This window comes from Rutilus rutilus, assembly GCF_951802725.1.
Source record: "Rutilus rutilus genome assembly, chromosome: 3".
Classification (NCBI taxonomy): Eukaryota; Metazoa; Chordata; class Actinopteri; order Cypriniformes; family Leuciscidae; genus Rutilus; species Rutilus rutilus.
The window spans coordinates 40,795,835-40,816,146 of NC_140211.1; the positions used below are offsets into that span (position 1 = coordinate 40,795,835).

General features: G+C 39.3%; 1 protein-coding gene across 4 annotated transcripts in view; it reads left to right on the top strand.

Annotated features, from left to right (window-relative positions):
• The window catches only part of LOC311287105 (protein phosphatase 3 catalytic subunit alpha), a 274,952-nt gene that overhangs the window by 226,466 nt on the left and 28,174 nt on the right, over positions 1 to 20,312 (top strand). For all 4 annotated transcript variants that reach the window (XM_084403704.1, XM_084403706.1, XM_084403705.1 and 1 more), the window contains exons 7-8: positions 6,719 to 6,796; positions 14,729 to 14,823. In XM_084403704.1, coding sequence (XP_084259830.1) covers positions 6,719 to 6,796; positions 14,729 to 14,823 — 173 coding nt within the window. The remainder of the gene's footprint in view (positions 1 to 6,718; positions 6,797 to 14,728; positions 14,824 to 20,312) is intronic.

The following is a 20,312-nucleotide window of genomic DNA, read 5'->3' on the forward strand; positions in this document are numbered from 1 at the left end:
TTTTTTGGGGGGAAAAAAACAAAAAAGGACCTGTTTTCTCATTTTTCTACTTTAAATATTAAATAAAAAAATGACTGAGCGAATGATAGGCCTACACGGATTCATATGACCTTTTGTTGGCGATAGAAAAGAGATTGTAAGCAGTAAATGCAAGAGAAGAATAGCAGGTTTAATTCTTACATCTGATGTCCACACATCAGCTCAGATTTGGATCCTGACAACAAATGTTTGAAAAAATGTGTCTTATGTGTGTGTTTTTTTAGATGGTCTGCTTACATTGGCAGTTTATTATACAGTGCTTGCATATTATTAATAGGCGATATGTAAATGTTGATGAGGGCTTAACAGAAAAAACACCTCATATTCAGATGTGCATAACTATTAGCCAGTTTTGCTTATGACCAAAAACCGTATATCACGATATGAGCAATTTTATTTCACGGCAACAATATGTCACGACATAGGGGGAGCGTTTTAACACAGGGTCAGTTGTGACACTGTTAGTTTGACAAGCCAGACAAGCCAGACAAGTCAGAAAAGAGCTGGCTTACACTTTATGGTAACACTTTATTTTACAGTGTCTTTGTTACAGATGTTACATATAGTTACTGAAGTAATAACTATAAATTATGCATAATTACATGCAACTAACCCTAAACCAACCCATTTTCCTAACCCTATAGTAAGTACATGTAGTTCATTAATATTACTCAGTACTTAAATGTATGATTAAACTGTAACAAGGACACCTTAAAATAAAGTGTAACTAACTTTATTTTAAGGTGACGTAGTTACACGTTACTACATATACTTACTATAGTAAAAACAGTAAATGATGCATAGTTACAAGTAACTAACCCTAAACGCAACTCTATAGTAAGTACATGTAGTTAATTAATATTACTCAGTACTTATTTGAGTAACTACAATATAACTCTCTCTATTCCTTATAAAAACCTTTCTAGTCATAGGGCTGAAGTCTATCCCAGTTTCTTAGGCCAGAGGCAGGGGAAAGTACCCTGGACAGATGGCCAGTCCATCACAGGGTCTCACACACAGAATCACACACAGGCAATTTTGGCTGTCCAATTCACCTGCATGTGTCTGGAGTACCCGGAGGAAACCCACGCTGACATGGGGAGAACATGCAAACTCCACACAGAAAGGACTTCTGGCTCAGCCGGGGCTCAAACTGGGGACCTTCTTGCAACACTAACCACTGAGCCACAGTGCTGCCCACAATGTAACTATGTCACCTTAAAATAAAGTGTAACCAAGAGTAGCATGCATTCACCATCACCTTTTTGAACTTACAGGATAAGTGACATGTGACTGTGAGGAACATTGTAGATTTTATGACCAAAACACAGATTTTCAGGAAAGACAGTAAAAAAAAAAAAAAAAAAAAAACAAGATTAATTTTTGCCTAGCAATCATTGCATTTTAGATACAATTATTTGACTTGCAAAACCAGAAGTGGCCGTTTCTCTAGTTTAATTTGATGCTTTAAATTCTTGCCAACATCAAATCCACATGTTAAAACAGTTAGCTAAGTTATGGCTGCTTGGGGTGGGGATAGTGTTACAACCAACCAAGTACAGTGAGTCCAGTTATCCAAGAACATCCCCTGTTGAGGCAAAGACATGCAAAGTTTTTTTTTTTGGATTTATGTGCTAAATGTGTTTTCATCATAGTTTATGAGCATGTTTTCTAAGCCGAAAAAAAACATTACACGCCTTATTTGAGCACATATGGTTTGTGGGCAAATTATTTTAATTAAAACGCATCTAGCCGTTTCTATCCTGTGTTTTTTTTTTTTTTTTTTTTTTTATGTGATATTCCAAAATGTACATAAAAATAGGTGGATGGCAACATAGCAATACAGCACACAAACACGAACACAAACACAGAAAACGAAATTGTTTTTGTGCTAAATTTAAAGTCCTGAAAGTAAAACAATCTAATGCTTTTGTCACTTTAAATTGTTCACTTTATTCAAAATGATTTTTTTTTTTTTTTGACATCAACTCACATAATCTATGATTGTGTAGTACATGTCCAAGTGATTATTTAAAGTTAAGTTACTGATTAAGCTACTTCTAAGGTTTACTTCCGTTACTGATGCTCCATCCCCAATCTCCCTCTAGTTAGTTTTGCTTTAAATATGAATATTACAAAAAAAACTAATACTAGCCTAACTAACATAAGTTTTAAAAAAAGACTTATTGAAGACAAGTGAACAGTCAGTTATGAAATAGACCTACTTGAAAAACTTACACAAGAAATAAGAAATACTACATACAATGTATAAAGTAATCACATGTACAAAAAACACTGCATAGTATTCACTGTGTAAATGAAATGTACGTTTATTCTTAAGTTACCAAAGTGATTCAGTCATGAGCAGTGAGAGATTTTGTTGTTTGATTAACATTAATGACAAACTTCAGCAGGAATATTAGGCTGCTGTCACTAACAATGAATGCACTGATCTAATATACTGATACACATTCATTTTCTTTCTCAACTGTTTACGTTCACTTAAGTCATAAACGACTGTGTTTACTAGGATACTCACAAAGATGGGCTTTTGACACATACAGTGAGGAAAATAAGTATTTGAACACCCTGCTATTTTGCAAGTTCTCCCACTTAGAAATCATGGAGGGGTCTGAAATTGTCATCGTAGGTGCATGTCCACTGTGAGAGACATAATCTAAAAAAAAAATCCAGAAATCACAATGTATGATTTTTTAACTATTTATTTGTATGATACAGCTGCAAATAAGTATTTGAACACCTGAGAAAATCAATGTTAATATTTGGTACAGTAGCCTTTGTTTGCAATTACAGAGGTCAAACGTTTCCTGTAGTTTTTCACCAGGTTTGCACACACTGCAGGAGGGATTTTAGCCCACTCCTCCACACAGATCTTCTCTAGATCAGTCAGGTTTCTGGGCTGTCGCTGAGATTCTCTATTGGGTTTAGGTCTGGAGACTGGCTAGGCCACGCCAGAACCTTGATATGCTTCTTACAGAGCCACTCCTTGGTTATCCTGGCTGTGTGCTTCGGGTCATTGTCATTGGAAGACCCAGCCTCGACCCATCTTCAATGCTCTTACTGAGGGAAGGAGGTTGTTCCCCAAAATCTCGCAATACATGGCCCCGGTCATCCTCTCCTTAATACAGTGCAGTCGCCCTGTCCCATGTGCAGAAAAACACCCCCAAAGCATGATGCTACCACCCCCATGCTTCACAGTAGGGATGGTGTTCTTGGGATGGTACTCATCATTCTTCTTCCTCCAAACACGTTTAGTGGAATTATGACCAAAAAGTTATATTTTGGTCTCATCTGACCACATGACTTTCTCCCATGACTCCTCTGGATCATCCAAATGGTCATTGGCAAACTTAAGACGGGCCTTAACATGTGCTGGTTTAAGCAGGGGAACCTTCCGTGCCATGCATGATTTCAAACCATGACATCTTAGTGTATTACCAACAGTAACCTTGGAAACGGTGGTCCCAGCTCTTTTCAGGTCATTGACCAGCTCCTCCCGTGTAGTTCTGATTTCTCACCTTTCTTAGGATCATTGAGACCCCACGAGGTGAGATCTTGCATGGAGCCCCAGTCCGAGGGAGATTGACAGTCATGTTTAGCTTCTTCCATTTTCTAATGATTGCTCCAACAGTGGACCTTTTTTCACCAAGCTGCTTGGCAATTTCCCCGTAGCCCTTTCCAGCCTTGTGGAGGTGTACGATTTTGTCTCTAGTGTCTTTGGACAGCTCTTTGGTCTTAGCCATGTTAGTAGTTGGATTCTTACTGATTGTATGGGGTGGACAGGTGTCTTTATGCAGCTAACGACCTCAAACAGGTGCATCTAATTTAGGATAATAAATGGAGTGGAGGTGGACATTTTAAAGGCAGACTAACAGGTCTTTGAGGGTCAGAATTCTAGCTGATAGACAGGTGTTCAAATACTTATTTGCAGCTGTATCATACAAATAAATAGTTAAAAAATCATATATTGTGATTTCTGGATTTTTTTTTTTTTAGATTATGTCTCTCACAGTGGACATGCACCTACGATGACAATTTCAGACCCCTCCATGATTTCCAAGTGGGAGAACTTGCAAAATAGCAGGGTGTTCAAATTAGTGGTGTCAAAATTAATCGTTTCTACGATGCATCGCGATTCAGACGAGGACGATTCGGTATCGGTTCAGTAATAGACCATAACCGATTATAATGTACTGACGCTTTTCTGACGTCATTTGTCGCGTACGTGCTTTGTCGCGGTAGCATACAATGGCAGAGGGAGGTGAGACGCGAGTGCAAGAGAATTAAAAATGCTCCAACTACTTTTAAAGCCGACATCTGGGTACATTTCGGCTTTTATGAACAACCTGGTAAGCACGACCTGCAGAAGACACGCGCTGTGTGCGCTCATGTCACGCACAAATAGAATATGCAGGAGGTAATACCACTAACTTGATAAACCACGTTAGACGTTTTCACCCTGAGCTGTTAACGCCTGGCAGACTCGACTGCTTTAGAGTAAGCGGATGAGCTCCAACGTCACCCGAATCCGCATTTATTCCCAAAAATAAATCATCCACCCGCCCCAATAATTTTCTCTGATTTAAGTATCCGCACCCGATGGTCAAATTACAATTATTCTGTGTTGTTACGCGTGATTATAAATGGATGATCGTCACCTTCAACAGCGGACTCGGCGACGGTTGATGCGCGCATCTTTACTGGTAACATAATACACTGATTAATAAGCGCTGCTTTTAAATGAACATTTCTTTAAAACTAAATTTATTTGACAAATTTTCCTTTTCTTAATGGCATAAACAAGCTTTCCCTTGAAACTTAAACTGGAATGTCACTGTTTCTGTCACTGCGACTTCCCGAACAGGCGAGCACACGCACACACACGCGCGCACACATCACTTTTGAAGTAAAATTGAAAATTGAGGATGCGGTGCATCGTGATATCGAATTGAACTGAATCGATGACATGATAATCGTAATCGAACCGAACCGTGAGACCAGTGTAGGTTCACACCCCTAGTTCAAATACTTATTTTCCTCACTGTAAGTGTGGGTATTTGACCGTTCAAGCCCAATAAGGCACCAAAAAGACCTAAATTCAATACAAGCTGTATGAGCAGCTTTTTTATGTGTGCACGTTTCAGGTGTGTGCGCTCTTAAACCATCTCTCAGACAGAGCATGCACATACTGAAATGAGTTCTCTTTTGCTGCTTATTGTGCTTTAGTGGTTTAAAATCACCTGTTTTTAAACTGCATAGCTTAAAACCATATTCAACGTTTTTGTGACAGTGCAGCATGGCAATGTCAGGTGAGCATACAATAATTTGTCCAGATGAGATGCAAGAGTGATCATATGACAAAATGTTTATTTCAGATCACTCACAAAGGCTTAAAGATTCCCTGTGGTGAAAATCAAGTTTTTAAAGGGTTAGTTCACCCAAAAATGAAAATTATGTCATTAATGACTCACCCAAATTTTTGGGTGAACTAACCCTTTAATGTTGTTTATATGTCTGTGTGGTGTTTTTAAAATGCTTTAAGACAAACCATGTGTAAATTCATGTCAACTCCATTGCTGAGTATTTTCTCCTTAATACTGCAGTGAACCAAAGACAGTCTCAAAAACGTGGTTTGAAACCGCCCTTGTTCTTGACAAGGCGGGCGGGCTTTAGCATATCATGCTAACCTAGGCTGCAAAGCAGGGGAGTCTCAAGTGAAGCCAGGTTATCCTGGTATTTTTCTGTTGATATGAAAAATCATGTACATTTAGCAATAAAGCAGGGGAATTATGTATATTATGCATATTACAATGTTATAATGAAGTATACTATATGCCTTTCTCCACTCACATTCTAAGATGGCATTTATCATTTTTAGAAGGCAGACTGAGATGGCGAACGGGAACATGGTTTGTGTAACATTATTAGCTGTTTGATAATGTAGTCAAGCAAAAATGTGACATTATAGAGAGCAATACATAAAATGCATTACCATTCTGATATTCTGACTTGCAGACGACCCTGTATAAATAACTCTTCCACTTCTTCTGAATCAGTTTCTGGTTCAAACATATATGGCTGAATTGACCCATAGTTTCCACTTGGCATTGTGTAGCATTTACTAAAGTAAAGTTGACTGAGTGGATCAGGTAGTCTGAGCTCATGGGATTGAGTGGAGGCGGGGCTAATTTGCATATTCATGCATCTGTGTATTAAATGAAGCAAGGATGTAGTTACATTCAAGCTATTTTAAGGCATGAAGAATTTTTTTTCACAGGGATTTTTTTTTTAATTATGTCATTTTGGTGATCAAAGATGAGTATTAAGGGATACAATTATTGAATACAGGGGGACTTTAAATGATCAGTATTCATAAACATACTTTTAAATAAAAGGAATTCAACAGTGTTGTTGCCCATTGAGGGAGGAGGTAAATTATAGCAAGGGTTTTATAGCATTTGTTTTACATCATTTACACACATACAGTACTTTGGCCATCTTTTAAATGTCCTTACTGTGACAGTAGTATGATGACGGTGTTCTTGTATCTTGAACGTTATTAAATGAAATTGCTCCCCAGAACTAAATCTAGAAGCCAAGTCCATTTGTCTTTATGCTGTATTTTACAACTCATTTTTCTCTTTCCTCATTCTTGTAGTTATCCTGCTGTGTGTGACTTTATACAACACAACAACTTATTATCTATCATCCGAGCCCATGAAGCACAGGATGCTGGGTAAGTCTGGCACAAAAGCATAAATCTTAGGTTGTTTTTAGTAGCATCTGGTTAGGTTTGAGAGACTGGAGAGATGCAAACATTGCATTTTGAAATGTTATTTTATAAGATGTGGTTAATTATGGTCCCCTGAATGAGTTTATGCTCTGCTGTGATAATTGAATGAACATATTGACTATAAAAGGAAGATGAACTTGTTGGTGTTGTGATTCTCACAACACGGCATTCAAGATGAGATTGATGCATATTGCCCACAAAGCATGTTTGTGTTTTTACCTGATGGAAATCTTATGAATAGACCTTTAAACACAGTATTATGGGACCAGCCTAGCTTTTCCAGCTGAGAATGGACCTTGGTCTTGCTGTCCAATTTTGTTGAGTCAGAGTGTTAGAGCTTTCTGCATGTTCATTGATTATGGTGGAGTTGTTGTTTGACTAGACTGTACTCTGCCAGTCTCTTGGTCCCTGATTATAGCAGCAGGGTGGTGAAAATTAGATCAACATTAAATAGAAGTTACATGCTGATTAGTAGACACTAGAGCTACCTACAATTAGGGTGACCACCCGTCCCGCTTTGCGTTGTACCGCACAGCAATTTCACCCCTTGTCCCGCACGTCGCATATTGGGAAAATGTCCCACATTTTCATCAGTCTATTGGGTTTTAATTATCATATTAAGAAAACGTGTATGCGTTCTTTTGCCTTTTTAAGAAAGCATTTTATTTATACTTTTTCCGGCGTAGTTTTTCACCTATTTAACAGCACTTCATCAGAAGTACAAATACAGCAGCCGTTTTTTAAATCCTATCCAATGGTTGAAAAGAAAGGAGTAAACATGGTCACTAGTAGGTAGTGACGGCTGTCAATCAAAATGTAGACCGGTGATTCGTTCCATGTGTTCCCTGTCAGAAAACAAATGGATAATTCGGTCAATTAACATTTTTATTTAACAGAATTTATCAACTTGTTGCCTGCTGTGGTTGTTTTAATTCACATCCTTTCTAAAAATATGAGTTTTTAGTTTAATATATTCTTAATATATAAGATTGTCAATGATCTAATTTCATGCTGTTTTATATTTTATTTGTTCATTGTTTATTTTGTTGGATTTTAGTTGGACTTGGTCAGAACTGTTTCAAAAATAGTTATCTGCATGATGCCTGCTGCCTTTGGGCTCAGTGATGTTGAATTTAAATGGCATGTAAAATAAAGACATGTTATGTTACATTGTGATGTAATTGTGTTTTCTGGAAGGGACTAAAGAACAAAGAACTTTTATCAGCTGAAAGGCAGAATACAAATGTTTTTATTAAGTTAGATAAAAAAAACAGTTATATAACATTATATAACAGTTTCAGGATATGTTTTAGTGTTGGTAACATGTCCCACATTGTCCCACACAAACTTATAATCGTTTGTTTGATGGTGGTCACCCTACTTACAATGCACTAATTGCAGGGAGAGTCCCTCTAGTGCAGCTCTGCACAAGATCTCTTGCTTTAACAGTACAGTGGAAGCAGAAGGACTGAGATCAGAGATCCAGACTCAGTGCTCATGGAACGGAAGTCGCTTTAGCAATCCTGCACAGATAATTCATAATTATTATGCTACAAGCAAACTGAGACTAGAGCTCATATGAATAAAAAGAGACATCAAAGCAATGCAGACAAATGAAGACAAATCTAGATTTTGACTGTGACATTTTTGATGGAGAAAATGCTTATTGCTGGTTGATTATAGTCTCATGACTAATTGATAGCCAGAAGTTAGGCCCACTTCACAGCCTTTTCTGGCTAAAACAAACAGACGCTCTGACAGAAAGAGACTGATATGTAAGTTTTCTGTTTGTTTATATATATATATATATATATATATATTAGGGGTGTAAAAATACATTGATATGGATCAAACGTCTAACGATACGATCCATCGATGCCACGTGTAAAATATCGATATGAGGTACCTTTATTTTGACACTCTCCACATCCTCACAAAATGTCCGTCTAAGCAGTTCCGCCAAACCGCGCATTTTCGTTTACTCACTATACTGTCTGCCGCTATGTCAGTTTGTAACGTTAATCTCCTCAGCTGAAATAGACGCCTGACAAGATTGACTGAACCCTAAACACGTTTTGTCACAAAAGCCGGTATTGTCCACTGTCAAGGCATCGCAAGTTCATGTTTTACAGCAGAAACCGACAAGCACCCTTGTTGTTTGTGAACACAACCCGATAAGTCCGTTTTAGCGAATCAGCGTGCAGTATTCAGGTGAGGTGTCAAGACTGCTAGTCAGGAACCTTGCTAAAGCAGCACGTTACAGTGGTGAGGGAAAAGCTCCCTGTATTGTGTGTAATCACAACAATAAAGTTTGTAAGGCGTCTATGTCAGCGGAGGAGATTAACATTACAAAGATTAACTGAGTGTTTTATTATATATCATAGCAATTACTTGGTTTTGTTTAACTCTGGAACACAAAATGTGAAGTCATCTGTTTTTGCCCAAAAAAACGACTGTTGGGGTTCCCTTTCGAGAGGCCTCTCCTATTGCGTAAGTAGCTTACACTATGGGAAAACTCCTTTTCTCGAGAATATTGCAGCTGCACAGCATACACAGATGAGCGGCGAGAGCGGTCATTGGCTGTGCTGCGGCAACTGCATGAACCTATGACGGGGCGGCTCAGACACGTCAGAGCCCGCCAGGATGGGCGTGGCCAGAGGCTATAAATTCAGCCCATCGGGCCGTCAAAGCTTAGATTTAATATCCTTCAGCGAGCTTCCACTTCGCTGATTATCTGGATTACAAGCCTTCGCCGCCGTCGACGAGCAACCCAGCGGAACAAGCCCCTGCTTCGCAGATCTGAGGACGCCGGCTTCCTTCACTGCCTTCAGCCCGCTGTTCTGCTGTGCCATCCGGCACGCCGTATCCTTTTTGCTGTGTTCGCTGCCACGACACTTTCTAAAAGAGAAATTTCACACGGGCGTTGTTTCAAATGCCTCTCACCAACTGCGCCTCGTCAGAGGCTCTCTCGTCGGTGGAGACCGTCACATCCTCTGCGCTTCCTGTCTGGGCCGTTACCACGCGGAAGCTGCACTCGCTAAGGGCGGCTGCCCTGAGTGTGACGAGATGGATCTCCCCACCCTGCGGGCTCGACTGGCCGATTTCGCCTATGACGACCCCGTTTCCCGCTCTCTCTCCCTTTGCTTGAGCCGCGCAAAATACGCCGTTCACAAGGGATGTCAGAGAGGACATTCACGAACAATGTTCAGCGCCCGGGGCTAGCTTTCTTTACGTTCAAGAAAGCTACCCCGCCCTCGCGCCCCGTTCACGTGCGTCACTCACCGGCGAAAAGAGGAAAGAGTGTTTATCCCGCCGAGGCCGGACCAACCTCCATTTCTCACACATTTCTCAGTCCCCTCTTAGTTCAGGCGGCTGGAAATATCAATATTGCAGCAAATGAGCCTGTTATAATACATGGACGCCTGCAAACAAACGCCAACACTAAACATGATGACGCTCTCTTATCTGCTCACGCTAACAGAAGCTTATGTCATTTCCCCCTGTGGCTCAGTGGCAAAAACTAAAGCTTTCGCGCCAGAGACCCGTGTTCGAATCCCGGCTCTGGCGGCAGATAAAAATTATGCTGCTCTCTTTTCTGAGCTCGCGGCCAGCTTTCTTACGTACAGAAAGCGAACCCGCCCCTCGCGCCCCGTTTGCGTGCGTCGCTCACCGGCGAAAGGTGGAAAGAGTGTTTAGTCCCGCCGAGGCCGGACCAACCTCCATTTCTCACACATTTCTCAGTCCCCTCTTGGTTCAGGCGGCTGGAAATATCAATATTGCAGCAACTGAGCCTGTTATAATACATGCACGCCTGCAAACAAATGCCGACACAAAACATGATGACGCTCTCTTATCTGCTCACGCTAACTGAAAGCTTATGTCATTTCCCCCCTGTGGCTCAGTGGCAAAGTCTAAAGCTTTCGCGCCAGAGACCTGTGTTCGAATCCCGGCTCTGGCGGCAGATACAAATTATGCTGCTCTCTTTCTGAGCTCGCGGCCAGCTTTCTTATGTACAGAAAGCAAACCCGCCCCTCACGCCCTCCCGTTCAAATGGCGGGGCTTGAGTATTTATGAGCGTTTTAAACATATGAGCCCACGCCGGGTCCACATTTATCAGGTTTTATAACCTACAAGTCCCTGCTCTGCATTCCAGGGTACTTTCAATATGAAATGTGTAAGCACAATACCCCATGAAACGTGGGCCCGATATTATCCGGTCCTGTTTACATAAACCTGGTTCATATATATTATTCATCATATATATTACTTATATATATACCATTATTAGGTTTGGCCCTTATTAGGCCCACTCCTTCCTTTTCCCTTATGAAGCCCGTCACTGACCGGCTTATGGGGTTCATACTTTACTCTTAGGGGCTTCAGGCTTTGCCTCGGGCTTTATTAGAGCGAAGTCAAGCATGCACGGCGTTTCAAATGGGGTTCCCATAGCGTAAGCTACTTACGCAATAGGAGAGACCTCTCGAAAGGGAACGTCTTGGTTACTAATGTAACCTCGGTTCCCTGAGATGAGGGAACGAGTATTGCGTAACTCGCCGTGCTTGTGCTTTGGTCAGGGCATCGCTTCAGTCGATTTAACCTAAGCTCTGATGGCCCGATGGGCTGAATTTATAGCCTCTGGCCACGCCCATCCTGGCGGGCTCTGACGTGTCAGGGCGCGAATTGCCCTGATTGGACTACGCGTCTGAGCCGCCCCGTCATAGGTTCATGCAGTTGCCGCAGCACAGCCAATGACCGCTCTCGCCGCTCATCTGTGTATGCTGTGCAGCTGCACTGCGTTTCAAAATTTTGGCTTAAATATTCTCGAGAAAAGGAGTTTTCCCATAGCGTAAGCTACTTACGCAATACTCGTTCCCTCATCTCAGGGAACCAAGGTTACGTTCGTAACCGAGACGTTATCTGCTTTTGCTAAAAAACTAACTTTTAATATATAAAAAAAAACATACTTTGAATGAAGTTTCATTTTGTAAGTAACCAGAATTTTTTATTTTTTATTATTACTTAATCAAACCAACCCAGCTGCAGTTTGATTAATAGCTATCCGTTTTTGCAAATTAACTCTCAACGTTAATGTTATATATTTTGGTTATGCATTTGTGAGTTAATAAAAATGCAACTGGTTGTGTAAACTTGTGTAAACTTCATAAGAAGTTACAGGACAATTTCAAATATATTTGAAGTTATCATCTGCAGCTGAGGCATTTATCTTAAGGGCTTTTTTTTTTATCATTTATTTTTATAATATGTGTATTGTTTATATACCTATAGTGTAAAAGTGTATAACCTTTTTTATTTGTGTGAACTGCTGTGCTTTAAGCTTTTCACTCTAATGTGAAAAGTTTTGTAGAACTGAAACTAAAACCAAGTAAACAATTTAATAATTAAATCATGTAATATTTTTTTGTTGAAATTATAATCTGTTATATTTCTGGAATGTAGAAATACACAGAACAAACTGTCAAATTACTTATGTCAGAAAAAGTAAATTGGATAATTATTTGACTGCAGGTGCTTCTGAGCTGGTGTATTATAGTTTATAGGAGAAATGTGATGTCTGCATGATAACTTGTGCTTGCATTTTAATACACAAGTGTTTGTTTTATTATGCATACCACAACAGTAAATAAGTGTGTCTTTATAACAAGTTTATAATATATATTGTCTTAAAAAAGCAAATAAAATTGTCTCTTCATTTTAAATAGACAGCAGAATATTTAATCATGTCTGGCAATTTGACAAATATGTTTTATTTGGGTAAATAAAAGTTAAAACTGCAGTACAGAACATTTGCCTGTTTCTCTGTTTGAAACATGAAATTGCAAGTTACTTGTGAGGTTTTTATTTTTTTACGTGGGGTGTTTCGGACTGCTTCTCTGTGTGAATGAATCTGATCCACATCAGTGCGGATCTATCATATCAACATGACAATAAGTACTTTGTTTTCTTCTGACCAAATGGAAGCATAAATGTTTTAAAATAAAGCATTTTACTGATTGTTTAGATCTAGCATTTGATCAGTTATATCAGTTCACACATTGCGATTTTTTTTCTAAATATTGACAAAAAACTATTGCGAAATGATGCCGTTTCCATTAACCGATGTTATGCGACTAAAACTTAATTTTTTCCTCTCGCGATAAGTCATTCCAAAAATCATAGCAACGGACGTTGGTAGGTTTATGTACCTCAGCCACCGCACTGGCCATATGTGTTATCCAATCATTAATGGCAAGGAAAGACCCTTATAGGCTACTTGAGAGCGGCACATATGAGGTGTTTCTGGGTGTTTCTCCCTCATTTCTGCTTCGAGGTCTTGATTGTGGCATTTCTTTGAGGTTTAGAATCCAGTATTCCTGTAATTCTTCTGTCTTTTATGAATTTAATAAAGAACTCTGTCTCGTATTCTGTCGAAGCATACCGTGTCATCTGTCAGGTGACCTGTAAATGCGCAAAAACTTTCCATTGCAGTTTCGCGAAATATTTCTTTTTCGAATTGCCTGAAAAACCACCTCATGCGAGCGCAAAAACTTTTTTGCGATAAATGGGAGTTTTTGCGAAATTGACGTGTTTCCATTGGGCGTATTTTCAATTCGCAATTTCAATTTGCGCAATTTGAAGGGTAATGGAAACGCAGCTACTGAAATGTCTTACCTGTTCATGGGGGGGAAAGCCGTCTCTGCATTACTCTTCTTCAATCCCTTCAGATCTAGGAGTTGTTACTACCTCTCAAAAGCCATGGCGATATTTATTCTCATTTTAGCACGGGCTCTGTCGCTTTCCCTTTTTGACTGCAGGCTCTTCGCCAAGGTTTCTTGGTTTTGACAATAGGTTATTCCTCAGATGTCAACGATGATTGGTGTTTTGACCTTTCTAGATTAAAATCAGCCATCTAGATGACAAGTTTAACCCCTTGGGGTAGACAAACACACCTGCGCAATCATTTAGATTCTTTCCTGACAGTGTAAAAAACATAACATAAAATAAAATAAAAACCGTCATTTTTGGTCAGTCAGGTAAGAGTCAGACATCATTCAAAACTGTACTTTTATTTGTGCACACTCACAATAACAAAATGTTGTGCTTTTGTAAAATAATATAAAAAGTGTGCTCTCTGCTGTCTCGGTGTCCGTGAACTTCTTTCTGGAGTATCTCATAAAAATGAACTGAAACCCAGTGTATACGTGCCTCACAGACATGATAAATGTGTATGTATACTTTTAAATGAACCAACTTAAAACAAAAACAAATATTCTTTAATTATGTAATCCGTATGAAACCACCTAGAGCAGGGTCCTGCAGAACGTTAGTCCTGGAGAGCCACTGTCCTGCAGAGTTTAGTTCCAACCCTAATCAAACACACCTGAACCAGCTAATCAATGTATTCAGGATCACTAAGGCAACAATCAGGTGAGGTTTTTTTTCAGGGTTGGATCTAAACTCTGCAGGACAGTGGCTCTCCAGCACCAACGTTCCTCACCCCTGACCTAGAGGTACCGTCTTTTTTCAAGCAACTGTATCCTCAGCACGCCATATAGTAGTCTTCTTTCTGTTTACGGACTTGACGTAACCACTCAAAGACAGATGACCTTAAAATGATATTTCCTGCAAAATCATCAAAAAATTATAAGTCATTTTTATAAGCTTACCATTGCCAAACTGGTAAGGTTAGAAAAAAATATTTTTTTCTAGCCCTCATGGTTCAAAGTTATGACCCAAAATGCAAATCACCATGTTATAGCACCACCAAGTGACCATCCTGCCAGGTGCGTGGACCTAATGAAAAAATGTAATCATTGTCTTGATGTTTATTCTGAGGAAAGTGATGGTGATGATGATGTTTTCTTTTTTTGCCCACAGTTATCGCATGTACAGAAAGAGTCAAACTACGGGCTTCCCCTCTCTCATCACTATCTTCTCAGCTCCCAACTACTTAGATGTCTACAATAACAAAGGTATTATGCACACATCTCTCTGAATGGTGCGTGTGTGAGTAGACAGCAGGTCAGATGTCCAGATGTGGCATATAGTGTCTCTACTGAGCTACAAGATGGACAGACCCAAGTTAGTCAGTGTGATGGCTGTGGCCAGTATGGAAAAGGACACAGGCAGCAAAGTGTTGCAAAATAACATTTTAGGGGGTTATTTTCAAGACAGGAACTCACAAAATGTGTTGCAGTTGCAACCCAACCAAAAAAATAAACCAAAACATAAAGGAAAGAAACTTCAAAAAAATTATATAATAAAGAGTTGTCACTGCTTCTGCCCCTTATACAGTCTAAAATCAAAATGTACACACATAAATAAACACTTAAATATTACTTTTAACTAGGGCTGTCAATAGATTAAAAATGTTAATCACGATTAATCGCACACTTACTGTGAAACAATCACAGAATATGACAGCTTGTTTTAAAATGAAACACACTGGAATGAATAATTCACTGAAATTGTCACCTTTATTTATATAGTGCTTTTTACAATACAGATTGTATCAAAGCAGCTTCACAGTGATAACATGAAAATAATACAACAAAGTTTGTTTCTAGAAGAAAATTGTGTCATCATCCACCCTAAGTAAGGCAGATCAGTAATATTGTTGAATATTAAATGTCCTCAACTAAGCAAGCCAAAAAGCCAAGGCAACAGTGGCAAGGAACCAAAACTCCATCAGGTGACAGAATCGAGAAAAAAAAACCTTGGGATAACCCAGGCTCAGTCGGTGGCCAGTTCTCCTCTGGCCAACAAGCGAACAGTGTATGATTATGATCCAGGCAGCATTACAGGTCAGATTGGTCGTGTCAATGATCGACCAATCTGGGCTGATGAGGATGATCGACCTCATAGGGCTGATGAGGCTGGCACTTCAGGGATGTGTCATGGATGGGTCCAGGTGAAGGTCCACCATCTGATCTGGATACGGCCGGGATCCAGCTGACTTCAGTAAACAGGGAGGGACTGGTTGACACTTCAGGACTGCGTTGTCATCGTGTCCAGGTGCAGGTCCTTCATCGGATCTGGATACGGCGGACTCCACGCCATCCTTCTTATGATGTAACAAATACATCAGGATTTATGGGGAGTGTTCCCGGTTCCGGCTGACCTAAACTATGCAGCCTAATATTGAATTATAGAAGTCTATAATGTGTTATGTGTATGCTAGGTCAAAGAGATGTGTTTTTAGTCTAGATTTGAACTGACAGAGTGTGTCTGCTTCTTGGACAATGTTAGGAAGATTGTTCCAAAGTTTTGGTGCTAAATAGGAAAAGGATCTACCGCCAGCAGTCGATTTTGATATTCTAGGTATTATCAACTGGCCAGAATTTTGAGATCGCAATAGACGTGAAGGACTATAATGTGTTAAGAGCTCGCTCAAGTACTGGGGAGATAAACCATTTAGTGCTTTGTAAGTGATCAGCTATATTTTAAAATGTATACAATGTTTAATAGGGAGCCAATGCAGTGTTGACAGAACCGGGCTAATATGGTCATACTTCCTGGATCTGGTAAGAACTCTAGCTGCTGCGTTTTGGACCAGCTTTAGTTTATTATGGGTCAACCACCCATAATAGCATTACAATAATCTAACCTTGATGTCATGAATGCATGGACTAATTGTTCTGCATTTTTCATTGAGAGCATATGACGTAATTTAGATATATTTTTAAGATGAAAGAATGCGGTTTTACAGATGCTAGACACGTGACTTTTAAATGAAAGATTGGTATCAAAGAGCACACCCAGGTTCCTAACCGACGACGAAGACTTGACAGAGCAGCCATCAAGTGTTATACAGTATTCTACATTATTACGTGAGGACATTTTTTGTCCAATAATTCGAATCTCTGTTTTTTTCAGAATTAAGTAGTAGGAAGTTGCTAGTCATCCAGTTTTTTATATCAGCTATGCATTCCATTAATTTTGTGAATTTGGTAAGTTTTGTCAGGGTGTGAAGAAATATAGAGCTGCGTATCATCAGCATAACAGTGAAAACTAATGCCATGCTTCCTAATGATATCTCCCAAGGGTAGCATGTACAGAGTGAAAAGCAACGGTTCTAGTACTGAGCCTTGTGGTACACCATACTGAACTTGTGATCAATAAGACATCTCTTCATTTACTGCTACAAACTGATAACGGACAGATAAGTATGATTTAAACCATGCTAATGCAATTCCACTAATGCCAACATAATTTTCGAGTCTATTTAAAAGAATGTTGTCAAATGCAGCACTAAGATCGAGTGACACTAATAGAGAGATACAACCACGATCGGATGATAAGAGCAAATCATTTATGACTCTAATGAGAGCTGTCTCAGTCCTATGGTACAGTCTAAATCCTGATTGAAAATCCTCGCAGATATAATTTCTTTCTAAAAAGGAACATAGTTGTGAAGATACTGCCTTTTCTAGTATCTTTGACAGAAAAGGTATATTCGAGATCGACCTGTAATTGACTAATTCTGTAGGATCAAGTTGTGTTTTTTTAACAAGCGGTTTAATCATAGCCAGCTTAAATGTTTTTGGTTCGTATCCTAATGACAAAGATGAATTAATGATATTAAGAAGAGGATCTATGACCCCTGGAAGCAAATTGCAAAGTGATTCTCTATTCTCTATTCTCTCTGCCTGGTTTTCTTTACATTAGTGCTGTTTTGGACAGATTGTTTTGGATTGTACTGGATCATTGGACTGAAAACTTTCCTGGAGTTTAGCTGCTTAAAATGATCTGGTCGCAACAGAGAAGTGAAATTGGGTTAAAGGGTCAGAATAGAAATTTCCACCTACCAGGGTAACAGGTGCATTGTTGACGCTGCGATAAACTCCTGACTTCTAAGATGATCTAACTGTGTGCCATAAATTACATTAATGATGCAATTTCACGTGCTTCAGTAATTTATTTGCATTAAATTGTTTTAACGCGTTTAACACAGATTTTGAATTAATTGCATGCATTAACGCGTTAACATTGACAGCCCTTTTAACACATCTCATCAAACCTACAGTATATAAGGGTAAGTTTACACAACAATTACTTCAGTTTTCAGTGTCACACGATCTTTTACAGTAGAAATCATTCTGATTCTGCATTTGGTGCTCAAATAACATGTATTATTATTATCAATGTTTTTCATGATTCTTTGATGAATATGAAGTTCAAAACAACAGCATTTGTTTGTTGTAGCAAAACAACAGCATTAAATTTATTTAAACAGTATATACATTTTATTTATCCACCCCTATTTTTTTTAGATACATCATGTATCATGGGTTGAAAACGTACTCGGTTACTAACGTAACCTCGGTTCTGTCTAGAAGAGGGAACGAGTACTGCGTAAGTATCTTACGCTAGGGGAAAATCTCTTTTCCGCAAGATATTGAAGCCAAAAATTATCCTTAATTTTGAAGTAATGTAAAACATAGGCAAGGCGGCTCGCGCGCCTATTGGCTGCTCTGCGGCAACTGCAGCAGCCTATCGAGAGAGACGTCCCGCCGAAACGGGCGTGGCTTAGGCCCATAAATACAGCTCGATAGGCTGATATAATCTGGTTTTTCATCGCCGAAGCGAACCAGAGCATGTTGCAGGCACGGCAAAGATATGCAGTACTCGTTCCCTCTTCTAGAGAGAACCGAGGTTACGTTAGTAACCGAGTACGTTCTCTTACGAGAGGTCTCTCGTACTGCGTAAGTATCTTACGCTAGGGGAACACAGTGTAAAATGCCGTGCGTGCTGAGATCCAACACCAAAGTCCCAAGGGCAGGTGCCCGGGGCTCATATAGTGCATGATCACCAGGGACTCGCAGAGAGTCCGGGAAAGAGGGGCTAAACAGCATCATTCCCGTAATAAGTAGCGTCCTATAAGGCACAATTATATCAATAGTTTTCCACACAGCCAGGGCGAATACTCGGCCTGGACTGATGAATATTATGGGTCAAACACACTGCCCATAGAGTTACTTAATATGACTCGGGACTACCGAGTTGTCTCAGAGAGAGATTCGTTCATTTTGTGTTGACCGCGCATGCGCATTACGCAACATATGGGTTCTGAATCGACGGGTCTGAGTCTTTCGTTCTTCCTGTCAGTCCCATAGAGGCTATGCTGTCAGTACCGGAAAGAGAAAAGATGAGTTAATCTTTCGAGTCTCGAGTTCGGGTTCGGCCGGGTCAGAGTCTTCCGTTCTTCCTGTCAGTCCCATAGAGGCTATGCTGTCAGTAACGGAAAGAGAAAAGATTAGTTAATCTTTCAAGTCTCGAGTTCGGGTTCGGCCGGGTCCGAGTCTTTCGTTCTTCCTGTCAGTCCCATAGAGGCTATGCTGTCAGTAACGGAAAGAGAAATGATTAGTTCATCTCTCGAGTCTTCGGGTTTGAGTCCTTTGTTCTTTTGTCATGTGACTTGTCACGTATTGAATACTAATTCACAACCTTTTTACAAACAAGCGCGTAGTTATTTTTATTTAATTTTTTTACTAGTTACGTGATGCGTTTCTGTTCTCAAATGTATATAGGCTATATTTGTGAATTTCTGTCATGAACATTATTTTCTATAACATTGAATGTGATATTTAAGAGTTGGTTAATGCAAAGCTTTATCCGTATGATAGGGGAAACCACTTTGATGAGACTTGTTTACAGTGGATTATAATTTTCAGTTAATATCATAGACATATACAAATATGGGAAATATATTGACTATTCAAGTCTAACTTCACAAATTCAAGTCAATTAGACTATTACTAATTTTGAATCCACTGTAATTTATTTTTCTCTATTGAGTTGTTATATGATTTTTTTTGGTCCTTGTATTATTAATGAATAAAAATCAGTTTATCTTAGTGATTTTTTTTTTGTTTGTTTTTGTTTTTGTTTTTTGAAACCTACAAACTACACCTTTGTAACATAGCTTATAGGCCTATAGCCTATATTAATGTATTTATATATATATATATATATATAACAATGTGTGTTATTATTATAATATAACAACAACAACAACAACAATAATAATAATAATAATAATAAAACACACCACAGATGCACAAGAAACATTTAGAAAAGAGACAGACAGGGGCAATAATAAGATGGAACTTTTATTTTTCAGATAATGTTTATTGCACATATTTTGTATTTTAATTCCTAAATATAAAACAATATATATTCAGACGCAGTCAATAATACGAATCTAATGTTGTATTTGATGCGAGATATCAGCGGTCACGTGACAAAAGAACGAACGACTCGAACCCGAAGACTCGAAAAAATTAACTAATCATTTCTCTTTCCGTTACTGACAGCATAGGCTCTATGGGACTGACAGGAAGAATGAAAGACTCGGACCCGAACTCGAGACTCGAAAGATGAACTAATCGTTTCTGTTTCCGGCCCTGCTGTATCACACACGGCACGGCCCAGCAGACAGATCAGAGTCAGACACTGACGA